Source organism: Apiospora hydei, assembly GCF_038363865.1.
Source record: "Apiospora hydei strain CBS 114990 chromosome Unknown utg000002l_segment0_segment0, whole genome shotgun sequence".
Classification (NCBI taxonomy): domain Eukaryota; kingdom Fungi; phylum Ascomycota; class Sordariomycetes; order Amphisphaeriales; family Apiosporaceae; genus Apiospora; species Apiospora hydei.
This window is the reverse complement of record NW_027117361.1, coordinates 5,383,084-5,396,644: the sequence shown is the minus strand read 5'-3', so window position 1 is coordinate 5,396,644 and position 13,561 is coordinate 5,383,084. Positions and strand designations below refer to the sequence as shown.

Below are 13,561 nucleotides of genomic sequence, written 5' to 3'. Positions count from 1 at the left end.
CATGCAAGCCAAGCCCAGCCATGATAGGCTCTGCCCCTCTTTCTGGGTGCACAGCCAGAACGTTCGACGGGTTTGCGAGCTGTCATCGGAAGAATGACATCTAGGTAAGGCTGTCATGCTGCATGCATTTTGGAAAGGTAAGTAAAGTAGAGACGGTTCGTCGCTGATGTAACCTTCCTCACTGGTATTTCATATATGCCCATCAAGTTGCTGCGCTTCTTGCATGTGTTCGCACTCTCTGATCTCCCCCTTCTTCTACGGTCGCCTGAGCTCCTTCATCTAGCGATGAACCATATAGGCACATCCCGCTTAGAAGCAGTAACCATATCACCATGGCTTTCAAGAATACTTATGCTCTAGCAGCATTGCTGCTGCTGGGGCTGGAAGGGGTAGAGGCAGAGCAGATTGTCTGGTCCTCTTTTGCTTACATCCTCCATGGCGAGACCACCCCCCTCTCCACCAGCTCGCTCAGTTCTAGCCTCACCGCATACGGCGCCCAACAGATGTTTGCCCAGGGACAGATGTTCAGATACCGCTACTTGACAACGGCTAACACCGGCGATGCAAGCGATGACGACGCCACAGGCAGTTTTCCCATCGTCGGTCTATCGCAGAGGGCTTTGGATAACAGCCAGCTTGACATTGTCACCAACGCCGACACCTACAATGTGGCCTCCGCTATGGCCTTCTTGCAGGGACTGTACCCGCCAACACCAGGGGCGTTTGTTGAGAACGATGGCGACCTGAACGCCTCGACTCTATCCAACGGCTCGATGGTCGAGTTCCCGCTGGACGGCTACCAATACCCCAACATCCAAGCAACTTCCATACTAGATGAGAAATCCTACCAGTAAGCATAATAAAAAGGCCCAAGACATCACACTGCGAGTTCAGTTGCTGACTGAGAAGCAGGATCCAGGGGCACGTCTCGTGCTCCACCTACATGGGCTCGCAGCTCGAAGCCGACTCCGACGAAATCATCCGCCGGAACCACGACGAGAGCCGAGAGCTGTACGGCAAGCTCAGCAACTCGTCCGTTTTGGCCGGCACCGAGCCCTTCCAGCCGCGCCGGGCCAGCTTCGACCACGCCTACGAGCTTTGGGACTACGCCGCGTACCAGTACAGCCACAACGCCACGGTCCGGGACGCGCTCGGGGCCGAGACCTTGGGCCGGCTGGGCCAGCTGGCGAGCGACCAGCAGTTCGACTACAACGGCAACCTCTCAGCTTCGGGGCTCCAGAAGGGCGACATGATCCGCGCCATCGCGGGGCGGACTTTGGCCGGTCGCGTATTGGCGCAGCTGCGCTCGCAGATCGCGGGAGAATACCCGCAAAAACTGACCTTGATGGTCGGGTCGTTCGAGCCGATGCTCGCCTTCTTCGCGTTATCGCAGCTATCTGACGGCCCATCCGCACTGCGGTTCCGGAACCATCCCCGAGCCCGGGTCAGCCATGGTCTTCGAGCTCTTCAGCGTCTCCTCCTCTTCCGACAATGACAACAGCGGCAACGACAACTCCTCCTCCCACGGCGATAGTGACAGCAGCAGCATCAGCAAACGCCAGCAGCAATACCCCACCGAAGACGACCTCTGGGTCCGCTTCCTGTACCGGTCCGGCACCAACGCCAGCAGCGAGCCGTCCCTGACCGAGTACCCCCTCTTCGGCCGCGGCAACTCCCAGTCGAGCATGAAGTGGCAGGCCTTCCACGACGCCGTGTCCGACATCGCGGTCGCGGGCCTTTCGGACTGGTGCCGCCTCTGCAGCGCGCCGACGCTGTACTGCATGGCCGCCGAAGCCAACAACAACGACGGCTATGGTGGTAGCAGCCCCTCCTCCTCGTGGCCCAGTACCTTTGGCGGTAGCTTCCGCAGGCGCATGTCGCCCACCCTCGCCGGCGTCATCGGCGCGCTCGTGACCCTGGCCGCCGTCGCGCTCGCGGGGATCGCAGCCTTTGTTATTGGTGGTCTCCGGGTCCGGCGTCGTCGTAACGAACGTCGCGATGCCGCCGTGCAGCGGAGCAACAGCCTCGGCGGGGGCGGCTTCAAGGGGGCCGAGAAGATGGCTTCGGATCGGGATCTGGCCGTGGCCCGGGGCGGCGGCCGGCACGAGCGCGTCGGCAGCTGGGAGATGGGCGCGCCCGCGACGCCGCCGAACGTGGCCAGGCGTGGAGAGGCCGCGTTCGGCGCGATGGTGGTGCGGGAGCTGGATGATGATGGCGTCAGTATCCTGGAGGAAGAGCCTGTGAAGCCTCGCGAGACGGTCTAGCGACAGCATTGCTTCGACGATCGGATCATAGGCGCAACCCAGTTTGACTCGGATACTGGGGTCGGGGCCATTCACTCGAGTAGATCTGTATTGGGGATCATCATTTTGAGGGATTTCCATGGTGCTTGGGATTCGATAGCCTCTCGTTTCTACAATCGCCCCCAGTTAGCCGTTCTTGGTAGCAAGGCTTAACTTGAGAGAGGGCAAGGCCGACAACTCTTTGAGGTGTATATGAAATATGAACACATATAGACGAATGATAAGATGCAGCCATAAGTCCATCTACTCTCTCGAGACATCTCAGACACACTCCTACCAATATTGTACTTTAAGCTCCAGATCATGAGCCCTCGCAAATGCGCTGCCCCAACATGGCTCCCGCGATCCCGTAGCCGCTCGCGTGGATGCGCGCAACCATGTCGTCGATCCCGGCGATCTCGCGCGCCGCCAGAACCCCCGCACCCACTTCAGCGGCGGCAGCACGCTCGCGGGACCGAGCCTCCGGGCCGTGTCCAGCAAGAAGCACTCGGCGGAGTGGCAGACATTACAGGCGGTCGTTCGAGGCCACGCGGATCGTCGCTCGAGGTGGGGCAGCCGGTTCGGGAGCAAATGCCGCAAGCAGCGGGCGGCAGATCCGGTGGCTGCCGTGGCGGCTGTCTTCGTTGCCACCGCTGGCTTCGGACTCAGGACTGGATGGCGCTCTTCCTGTCTTGTTTCCAAGCTCACGTGGCAGCTCTTATCGTAACCACACGTGCAAGGCCACTTCTCGGCCGCCGAAGCTCTGGTACGCTTTGCTGGTCTATCCTCCGCTGACGGGAACATCGTTCTCGACCATCAAGGATACGAAGCGGCTCCTGTAAACCTGGTGAGTGGACACTTCATGGGGCAGACGCACGGGCATAGCCGCCATCTCCGGCATCAGATCAGGGGGCTCCTTTTCCGGTCCCTCGGGGGAAGGACTCGCTCTTCTCTGCACGCCACCGGGAGATCATGACCGATCCTGAGCCCGGCTCGAACAGCAATAGTACCGATTGATCATCCGACGGGGTGCGCCCATTCTCTAAGATGAGTGCATGCTGGCGCTGGTACAATTCCGGCATGCGGGAGAGGAGAGCGATGAACTGGATGTTATGAGCAAAGCTCCTGGCTACAACCCAAGAAACCGGTGCAGTATATGGTGTTACTACCTGTCAGCTCGGGTTCGCGCTCGGTTTCGTTCCTGCTGGCGAGCTGCGTTGGCACTATCCCGCTTCGGGTCAGAATCCGCGAAAGCAGCTGCCTGGCGTTCACATGCTCATTGGTCCAAGTCAACGAAATACTCGAACTCGCTCAAGATAAATCGGTTGGTTGGATATAACGCAAATCAGGTGAGGTATTTTGATATGTCATGTTTAGAAGCGATACCGAAATTTCGCGGATTCTGATCATAAACGGCATGGAGACATCGTGGCCACTCCCAACTTGCGTCTCTGGGCAATTGTTTGATTTTGGACACTGACGAGCTCGCGCCAAGAGCATATATAAAGTGATGGGGCTCCCACACCAGCTATGATGAAGAGTCGACGAGAGCAAGACGGGTTAAGCACTTGATCGCTTGTCTGATTGTCGCTCTCCCCTTTCACTCTTGACCATCCTCGTTCTGTCGCACCTACCCAAGCGGCTTTACGGACCAAGCCACAGCACCTGCTATGGATAACGCACACAAGGCATCTGCCATTGCGCAGATCGTCTTCTACGCACCCATAGTGCCCATCACGCTCTACGTCGGAGTCCGCGCTTGGAAGTACGGGCCCCGCCTGGCGTGGTATCCCGCCATGGCGTTCGCCTGTGGTGAGCATGGCCCGCCTTGCGATGGTCATGAAGCAGTAGCTGACCGGCACACACAGTTCGGCTCGTCGGTGGCGCCCTTGCCCTCGCGAGCCTGATCGATCCCAAAAATATGAGCCTGATCATGGCCACCATCGTCCTACTGAACATTGGCCTCGTCCCGCTCATCATGCCGTTCCACGCGCTCACCCGCATCGTGTCAGTCATGCCCCTGCAACGCTTTCCCGGTCTTGACATGCTTCACACCTCAAATAAGACCCGCTAACAGGTCTTGGCCTTCTGAAGATTGGAGGAGAGCTTCCTGGAAAGCAAGAGGAAGAAATGGTTCATCACCGTTACCAGGTGGCTACTTTTGGTTGCGGTCGCACTCCTCAGTACCGCAGGAGGCCTCACAGGCAATCCCGAGATGGCCCCGACCCAGTCGATCCTCTCCAAGGTCGCATACTTTTAGTTCGTCGTGGTTCTTCTATCGCTGGTCGCGATGGCGGTATGGTTGAACTTTTGGCGGCCTGACCAGATCAAGAACGGCCAGCTTGTTGTGAGTAGCCAGTGATTTTCCTCCTGTTCCATATATATCCCACCTCTTGCCGTTTTGGGCACAGGCTGCGTTTTACTTGGTCTCGAACCCGCCGACGGAGGCGGGGGCTCGAACTGCTGCTCCATGGTTGTTTGGAGCCCAAATACCGGATGCTGGTATCCTCCTTCCCTTCGACTGAGCATCGCTGTGTTGGGTTTCAGACCTGGCAGCGGGATTCGGTGTCTGTAGCCTTTGCTTCTTGGCTCCTGGGGCTCGTCGCTGAGCAGCAGTCCCATCCTCACCTCTGTCGTGTATGGACCTCCTCCTCTTTCTGCTGCGCTCAACCACTGAGTCATGATGGGCGGGGCGTGATTGATCTTGTTCGGCCTTCACCAATGCATATTGCTTTTCAGCCCAATCCAGTTGTCTCCGGAGCCGTCCCACATCATCTCGAGTGCTCTCGTAATCCCGGGTCGCCTGATAGAATTTCGCGTAGTGCCCGTCTCGCTCTTTTGCTTGCACCAAAGCCGCTTGGGCCTCCTTTACTCGCTTTACAGCGGCTGCCAACAGTCGACGCTTTGGCGGCGGTGCGCGCAATCTCGACGCTTCCAGATCCGACGGGTCGAAGTCTGACGGGACCAGCTTGCTCAAATCCATCTTCGCTGCCTCGAAAGCCGCTGCCGCGTCGCGTACTGCAGCAGTCTGTCGGAGCTTAGCATCCCTGGAGGAAACATAATCTCGGGTCTCGAACGGTTTCAGCTTGACCGATGATTCGAAACTATGCCACGCTGCGTCGAGTTTTATTTGAAGATTTTGGGAAGTAGTGGCGCAATGAGTGTAGAGACTTCTCGCATAGACGAGGTACTCGGTCCAAGTAGACAGCTGATCCTGTTCCTCCGTGTTCGGCCGAAGCTCGAAGGGAATAAAGGGTGTTGTCGTTTCCATGAGCTTCTGCGCAGCCACAACGTAGCTTGAGAAGCCAGGCTTCCGACGGCGATTGAAATCGCTCAGTGCTACTCTTACAGCCCGGAGGCTCGACTCCCAACTCTCATCTCTGATTGCCTTCTGCCAGTCACGGAAGCCTTCCCAGTTCGAAAGCTGCCTTTGAAATACCTCCCATTCGGATGGGTTCATGTCCTCGTGGTACACCCAGGGACGCAGCACATCGCGGTATGCGTGAGGATCGTTCATGACATCGTCGAGCTCCTCAATTGGGTAACACGGCCGGCCACCCGCGCGAACCAGCGCCTCGTAGTGTCTCCTCTCGGAGGAGCCGGTTGGGGATAGCGGCGCAGTAGGGGAGCGATCGCGTTGCGCCGTGTCGGTCTCGGCGGATGCTGCGAGTAGTCGAGTGGTGACTTGGTCCAGGTCGATAGCCTGGGAGCGGGCAGGCGCATTTGCGCGATCCCTATTATGTCCCGATTAAATCATTGAAAACATAGAGAAACGAGTTGAAAGGACCCATACCTGAGGCGAGTGATGAATTCGTCGGGGATATTCTCCGGGTCTGCTACGTCGACCACATACGCGCCGTGCCTGCGTTTGCTTTCCTCGAGAAAGGCGTCCAGCTCAGCATCATTGTACGCGGCAACGTCGCGTGCGAGCGGCGCCTGCCATTGTTCTGCACTGGGCGCCATCTTGTAGGTGGACTAAATGGTGGGAATGGCGATGGCGATGATGGACGCCTTACATCCATGTTTATAAAAGGGGCATCGTTACGATATTGGACGAGTGGCCCGTATCAGCAAAGAGGAAGGAATGTACTGTAGGGCTGTACGGAGTAGGCGCCGCGTCGCCAGTTCGTAGAGGATGCGGGGTAGGAAGACGTTGGTTGAAACATGCTGCACAAAGGATGTGATAGGCAGCAAAAAGGGAAAAGTTTGGGATGAGAACAATCTAAATAGATATATACATGATGAAACAAACGATGATAATTTTGCTTGCCGGCCAGTCTCTTGACATCTGCCAATATATACTTACATGTAAAATTAAGTAAACTCGGGTAACGATGGAGCCGATGGACGACCCGGACCTGATCGCCCGCATCTACCCCGGAGACTACCCCAGCAACACCGACAGCAACTGAATTAGCCCACCACCGCGAACGCACGCTGTAATAGTCCAGGCCGCTCCATCCCGCTCCCAGAACCCACCAATAACGACAGCCTGGCCACTCCCACCGTGGCACGAGCTGAATACGAGCCCTATCTCGAATTCCGCTCTAACCACGGACTGGCCCCCCAGGGCTGCTTCGTGGCGGGACGCGATGCGAACCAGTGCCATTTCCTGATCCTATCCTCGCCATTTCCTGATCCTATCCTCGCCATTTCCTGATCCTATCCTCGCCAGTCAGCAGTCGCCGTTTCGCCCCTCACGGTCAAGTAGATCGGCGACTACTACCGCCTCGTCACCCAAGACCTGAACCGCACCCACGGCACCAGCATCTCGTACGACGCAGAAGAAGGGGGCGATGATCCCGCGCAGCTGCGACAAGACCGTAGTTGACGGGCTGGGACCGGAGACCGCCCGCAAGAAAGCCCGGGAGGTCCTGGTCCAGCTCCGGCGTTTGCCCGCAGTTCCGCATCGTGCCCGCGCGGCACTATGTCGCCTCGCCGGCCTCGGCACGGAGCTCAACACGAATGATGGAGGTGGATGGGCTCACCGTCATGGGGCTGCGACGCCCCTGGACGACGATCTCGTCGAGTTCATACCAAACCAGATTTCAGAATTTCGAGGCGCGATTTCAAACTATGTACTTCTTGCGAAAAAAAAGAAAAAAGAATATGATTTAGCAAGTGTTTCTATCAGCTCCGAATGTCAGGACGGTCGGGGGGATCCAGGGAAGGAAGTTGCTCCACGGAGACAGGGTTCTGGGGATGCCCTTCCTTTGGCAGTGGACGGCTGGAGCCCTGGGGGAACTCGCCATCTTTTGTGGTATTCAGCTGCTTCTTGGCCTTTATTACAGCTTCATGGGTCTCATCTTCCTGCCGATTGTTTCGGCAGCCTCTTATCCTCACGGCTTTGCGAGCGCTGCCAGTGTCGCCTTGGGGCAACACTTTGAGAAAGGCATCGAGGTCGTCACTCGGCTTTGGCGCGCTCCCTCGCAGCTGGCAAAATGTCCGTTTCTTCCCTACCCATGTGAGCATGACCACGGCTGTGTTATCCTTCCGCGGCGCTTAGTGAGCCTGGTCGTTCAAGAAGTGACTCGTACGGTATCGCAGTCGAAGACATCAACGCCAGTGAAGCTAGAGCGCGATGCCGGGTTCTAGCTTGCTTACACGCCGCAAGATCGCTGGCGAGTTGTGACTTTCATTCGTCTCGGCCGAGACCGTCCCCATCGCGAACTCGAATGCCGGGCTTGGCATATTTCAAGGTATGAGCCCAGGTCGGTGTGGATGGTGCGTTCGTCCAGAATGGGTTGCTTCTTTGTCCGCCGGGGCTCTACGAAGCTGGGTGCGTGGGGTCTTGACCACCCCGCACTTTGGCCAAAGCTCCCCAATCTGCTCTTCTACTGTTTACTTAGACAGAGGCTGTGTTGGGTTTGCAGTGCTCGCTTTACAGTCCTCGTCATCTTTCCTAGATTCGAGTCAGGATGAAGAGAGGGAGGCAGATGGAACACTCCTTTTTGTCATGGATGCCTGAATGGCTGCAAACGCTGAACAAAGGCCTGTCGTGGTTGGGGTCTTGGGGTCTTGGGGTCTCACCCCGAACATCTTCGCGCGTTCGAGAACAGGGGTATGGATTCAATATTTCTGGGCAACGGAATACCTAGGAACGAGTCATGGAATCGGATGACGGGCGTTTCCATCCATTCGGATTCAGCAGCCCTTACTGACTCGCTTGGATATGCTCGTTGCCCTGTTTGTGATGTGCGTAGCGTAACCAAGGAACCGGGTAACTCTGAATAGCCAATAACTACCACATTTGGACACGGTCGGCCAAAAGAGCGCCGGGGAGCTCTTGGCTCCCATTTCTCCCCGGGCCCCCTTCGAAATATATCCGGTACGTTTCGGGCAATTGATTGCAGCGCGATAACAGGTCCCAGCTGTCTGTAACCGCTGGAGTAAGCTCGGCAACGGTCAACGGTCAACACGGGCACTGATCGCCAGGGTCCGGCTCTCGCCCGGATCTACCCGGCTGGAACAGACCGCTACAAGGGATGACAGACAGCCAGCCAGCCCTGCTGCTGCGGCGCAAGAAATTTGGTACTCCTCCTTCATGGCGATTGCCATCACGACCCCCGGCTCGCGACCCCAGCTGCACACTGGGGACCCCAAAGTTGGATCATCAGGGGGAAGTATGAAGAGCGGCCTCTTGACGAGTAGGACGAGAATTCAATAGTATCGCGATATCACAATTGAGCGAGCCCACGGGTCAGACGAACTCTACTGTTCCTGCGTGTTGGGCGGGATGCGGTGCCGGGCCAATCCCAGTTCCAGTCGCTTGGTTGATGCGTGCCACGTCACGTCACACTGGCTGCCACAGGCGCATAACAAGCATTGACTGCATGTAGATTGCCGACTGTACGACCCGGCGGACTGGACGGCTCCCGCAGGTCAGCGATGACAAACATTTGCCGATGCAACTTGGACATGACCTAAGGCACATTACATAAGTTTGGTAGACTTCCCGAGGAATAGTTCCCGAGGAAGTGCGAACGATCGTGTCATGTTGCCTGTCGATAAGAAACCGAGACGAAAAAAACAGCACTGGACCGACCCACTGAACCGCTTCCAACGGTGAGGGTCCGGCAGCAAGTTTTCTCGTTTTGCCGTTTTACTAGCAACGACAACTAACTCGCCCTGGCCATTGCTGCCCTGGCCATTGCCGCCCTGTCCTGGGCAGAACTAGGCCTGCCCCTGAGCCTAGCGGACCCGGCAATTATCGTTAGCGACCGAGCCTCGGCAAATTCCATCGCATCGTTCGTCTTTTGTTGTGGGCGACGTTCGAACAGGTCCCACGAACCTACTGAAACAGCACCGCGAGCGCCGCCCCGAAGTCGCATTATTGTCGAATGATCGTCGCCGTTGAGCCAGATTAAAGGGGAACTTAAATTAGTTCCCGTCACAATGGCACGAGAGGAAGCCGGCCTGTTATCGCATTATCTGGATAGAAGATAGATAAATAAGTAGCCGGCCAGCGCGCGCTCTCAACCAGCCGCAAAGCCCAAAGCCAAAGCGCAGAAAGACGACGAGCCTGTATTTTCTTTTTCGACAACAGTTTTTCTTCTCAATACCGCCCAAAATGCCGCACAAGAAGGCCGACGTCGCCCAATTCGATTGGAGAATGGACCCCAAGGCGACAGTGGAGGAGAGGGTTCAGAAGATCAGAGACTACCTCGAATGGGGGCGCGGACATCCCAGAGACCCTAAGGTAAGCCAGAAGAAGTCGCGGTGCGCAACTCGCGAGATCCGGAAGCGCGTTTTGCCCTCGCGCACCGCTCGCCGCCGTCCCCGGACCCGACAGGCCGACTAACCCTCCGCGCAGGACTGGCAAACCTTCATCGAGCCGTACCTGACGGTGCACTCGTACGCGACGACGCCCTACCCCTCCATCACCTTCCGCCTGGCGACGCAGCCCGTGCACGCCAACGGCAGCGGCAACCTGCACGGCGGCTGCACGGCCACCCTGTACGACTTCTGCACCAGCTGGCCCCTGCACATCATCGCCAAGCCGGGCTTCTGGCAGCACCTCGGCGTCAGCCGCACCCTCAACTGCACCTACCTCCGGCCCATCCCCATCGGGACCGTCGTCGACATCCACTGCGAGGTCATCCAGGCCGGCGCCAAGATGGGCGTCACGCGCGGCGTCATGCGGCGCGTCGAGAAGGACGGGTCGCTGGGGCCGGTCCTGACGATCTGCGAGCACGGCAAGTTCAACTCGGACCCGCCGGCGCCTAAGTTGTAAGGCAGTGTCGACTTTGGAAACCGAATTTAGACAATGGCTGCCGGACGTTTATTAGAGAATACGATAAGCGACTCCGCGGAGCTCAGGATACCCTGTTAGAATAGAGGTCGCATCATTCGGATCGGAGCAGCGACCAGCGTGGGCTTAGATAAAAGGTCCTAGAATCAATCAAGCGTTTTCGCCAATTTCAATAACATCAGACTGAAGTCAGATACCAATGCCGCCGTCTCGCAACCATTTTCATTCGCCCTCGCGAACTGGAGCAAATTGGACTTAGGATACAGCCGGGCCTACGACAAGACCGTCAAATTGCGATTGCGTCGTTCATGGCCACGCTGGCCAAGGTGGGTGTTCCGGGCAGCCGGTATCTGGCTCGAGTATCGGTAGAGTGCGGATGGCGGGATGAGAGGAAGGCCAAGAAGACGTCGAACGATATGGGATTTACGGGCGTGTGTCGAAACGTGTCAAATGGGTTGAACAGCTACCCAAACAGCGTTTCGGGGTGCGCGGTTCAGTCAATCTGCCCATGGATAGTCTTGATTGGTATCCCTTAGGTGTGTAAGGTTGTTGAGCCACACCGTTACTTCAAGCCCCTTGCTCTCTTGGAGACTTCTCGACTCTTATGTAAGCTTAACCAAACGCCACTTCCAATATGGCTGGAGCCTCTATCCGAATGTACCATTACTGCAACGGGTTTACCGGTGTGACCCGTCAATCCCAATGCGTCTGCGAAGATGATTCCATCAGTGAAAAATGGAAGGGCGGGCTTTTTCTGACAGATGAGAGGCGGGTTAGTTTGAACATGATGCGCCTTCACCGAACAAGCCAAGCTTACTGTGATTGATGAGGGGAAACTGAATGCGATTTACCAGAGGGCGAGACGAGACGGGACTGTCGCCATTTGGTATTTCTCTCTTGAGTTTTCATCCCGCCACGACCCCGAGCGCCCGAAATATGTCAATCGAGCACCAATCCTTACCCGCAGCCTGATGGCCTTGCAGGTTACTAGATGCTTTGGTCCGCACGCAGTACAGTACGAACAGGGCATAATGCGCCACTGGTTACATGGACTAATTGCCACTTGGAATCAAGAAGAGAGCTGTGGTAAGTGTTGGTCGTAAGAATGGATGTTGGGATGCTACATGATGCCGCTCTCTCTGTGTAATCTTTCTCAAAGGTCCGGTGGCGGAACTGAACGAGGCGACCATCAAGAACCAAGTGCGAAGGGGCCAATAGAAAAAACGACAGCCGGTCGCGCGTGTCATCTCGGATATGGGCGGCCGCGCGCGACTGACACTGCTTCCAATGTGAAGTCCTGCTGCTGGCATGGATACTACAGTATCCCCCACCACCCGCCCATAACCACCCAATCAATCTGTCATGCCGTTATTGACCCATCTGACTCCTTTGTCACCAAGTCACTCGTACCGGTAGCGCCATGCCATGCTAGCCTGAAGAGGCGCCACCCTGGCAATTGAGCTTGGCAATGCGGCGAGGGCCAATGGGAACTCTAGGAAGTCGACATCGCTCTCCCAGACGCAACACCACCCGTTCGTTGGAGATTCTGCCTGGCTGCAAAGAATATGCATTGGAGTAGGTGTAAGCATCAGAGAGCATGGAATGGAAGTGAGGAAGAAGCATGGCACACACCAACCAAAAGGTGTTCCCTTCCTCTTACCACCAATCACTGACTGGGGTGGCGTGGCGCAGCTGCCAACAAATGCTGACCCTGATGTGGGAGATTAGGATGATGTGCACCACCACCAAACTGGTGAGAGGAGGGCGCCTATCACATCTTCCCCTGCCCCATGTCTGCTACAAACGTGCTGAGTAAGCTTGTCCAATACACTCAGGCAGATCAGTCCTTTCACCACGATTGGCCGAGCCCGATTTAAGCTTAAATTCTATCAAGTTCGACGGGGTCACTGGAACATGGATCATTGACGGGCCTATCCTATTAGCGTCCTGGCATGCACCGGTGCTGCCGGGCTTCCATCGGCAGCCGTACCCCCCTCGATCGTGATCACTTACAAGAGCGACACTCGATGGTTGACACGTCACTCGTAGGCTGACTTACGTTGATCGGTTAGAGTTACATCAAAGGACTGAAATGTCTGATTTGGTGGTGTCGTGAGCTTTCCCGAACCACGACGCATCCATGTGAAGAAGATCCTAGACTCGCCAAGCTATACGGCAGGTTTGCTATTCGGTTGTGTTCGCGTACGACCAGGCAGCACAGGTGCGAAGGCGGTACATGCCCGTACATATTTAGTCATGCAACTTAAAACATACAAGATCGCTGGGTGGTATATAAGGGTATCCATTGGCATCGTTTCCCAGCAAAACATATAAGTCATAGGAGAGTAGGAGATGCGATAGCAGTCCGGTGCTGGCGGAGTGCTAGCGATAATGGAAATAGTAGTATGATACATTTCATCTGGCTTGTACCTCTGTAACTCGGATAGTTATCTGTTTGCCGAGTCAGCGTGCGGATGTTTTGTACGAGCTGACTATTTCCCATTCGGGATCAAATTAGAAATAAAACGTCCCATCTGATTGGATCGCATTTCCATAAAGTAGTGACATTCTAATTTGTACACACTGGGTCGAATCAGGGGTGTATCTTGGTCGAGGTCTCTTTACAGGTGGTCGCGTTGCACTGCATATCAGTGCCTAATAACACAACCCACAGGCGGCCGCAGGCGGCCTGCACACGGATGACGGACGACGGACAATCTGCCTACACCAACTACTTAGGTGATGCTTAGAGCAAGATCCACCGGATGCCGGGGTCGAAAGATACCTTGTCCAAGTAACGCTTGGTCCAATACGGGGAACAAGAAGAGAGAAGGCCTAGTGCTTCTTGTGTCGTTCGGTAGACAAGACTGTAGGGCGGCAAAGTGCAAGAGCAACCCGCGCTTCAACCACACCTCACCGAGATCATTCTGATCATGCAGCTTTCCCTCGTTGCGTTCAATTTCACTGCGCCGTCTAATGCCCAAACAAAAGGACAGCCAATGCATATATAAGCTCTGACGACTTCCCC

The 13,561-nt window shown here is 56.2% G+C and overlaps 6 protein-coding genes across 6 annotated transcripts; 5 read left to right on the top strand and 1 right to left on the bottom strand.

Moving 5' to 3' along the window:
- Positions 1-332: 332 nt before the first annotated feature.
- PG997_001732 (Histidine acid phosphatase) lies at positions 333-2,264 on the top strand (the record flags this gene model as incomplete). The annotated part of the gene is given in 3 exon segments (XM_066806047.1): positions 333-850; positions 913-1,383; positions 1,394-2,264. 3 exon segments carry the CDS (start codon positions 333-335, stop codon positions 2,262-2,264), a joined length of 1,860 nt encoding a protein of 619 aa, XP_066675820.1.
- A 416-nt stretch (positions 2,265-2,680) lies between these two features.
- PG997_001731 (uncharacterized protein) lies at positions 2,681-3,124 on the top strand (the record flags this gene model as incomplete). The annotated part of the gene is made up of 1 exon (XM_066806046.1): positions 2,681-3,124. The coding sequence occupies one exon, from the start codon at positions 2,681-2,683 to the stop codon at positions 3,122-3,124; it is 444 nt and encodes a 147-aa protein (XP_066675819.1).
- Positions 3,125-3,952: 828 nt separating this feature from the next.
- PG997_001730 (uncharacterized protein) lies at positions 3,953-4,542 on the top strand (the record flags this gene model as incomplete). Its single annotated transcript, XM_066806045.1, has 3 exons — positions 3,953-4,094; positions 4,151-4,289; positions 4,377-4,542. 3 exons carry the CDS (start codon positions 3,953-3,955, stop codon positions 4,540-4,542), a joined length of 447 nt encoding a protein of 148 aa, XP_066675818.1.
- Positions 4,543-4,701: 159 nt separating this feature from the next.
- On the bottom strand, positions 4,702-6,245 carry PG997_001729 (uncharacterized protein; the record flags this gene model as incomplete). Its single annotated transcript, XM_066806044.1, has 2 exons — positions 4,702-6,016; positions 6,076-6,245. The coding sequence occupies 2 exons, from the start codon at positions 6,243-6,245 to the stop codon at positions 4,702-4,704; spliced, it is 1,485 nt and encodes a 494-aa protein (XP_066675817.1).
- An 833-nt stretch (positions 6,246-7,078) lies between these two features.
- Positions 7,079-7,877, top strand: PG997_001728 (uncharacterized protein; the record flags this gene model as incomplete). Its single annotated transcript, XM_066806043.1, has 2 exons — positions 7,079-7,360; positions 7,503-7,877. 2 exons carry the CDS (start codon positions 7,079-7,081, stop codon positions 7,875-7,877), a joined length of 657 nt encoding a protein of 218 aa, XP_066675816.1.
- A 1,975-nt stretch (positions 7,878-9,852) lies between these two features.
- PG997_001727 (thioesterase superfamily protein) lies at positions 9,853-10,515 on the top strand (the record flags this gene model as incomplete). Its single annotated transcript, XM_066806042.1, has 2 exons — positions 9,853-9,981; positions 10,096-10,515. The coding sequence occupies 2 exons, from the start codon at positions 9,853-9,855 to the stop codon at positions 10,513-10,515; spliced, it is 549 nt and encodes a 182-aa protein (XP_066675815.1).
- Positions 10,516-13,561: the final 3,046 nt, after the last annotated feature.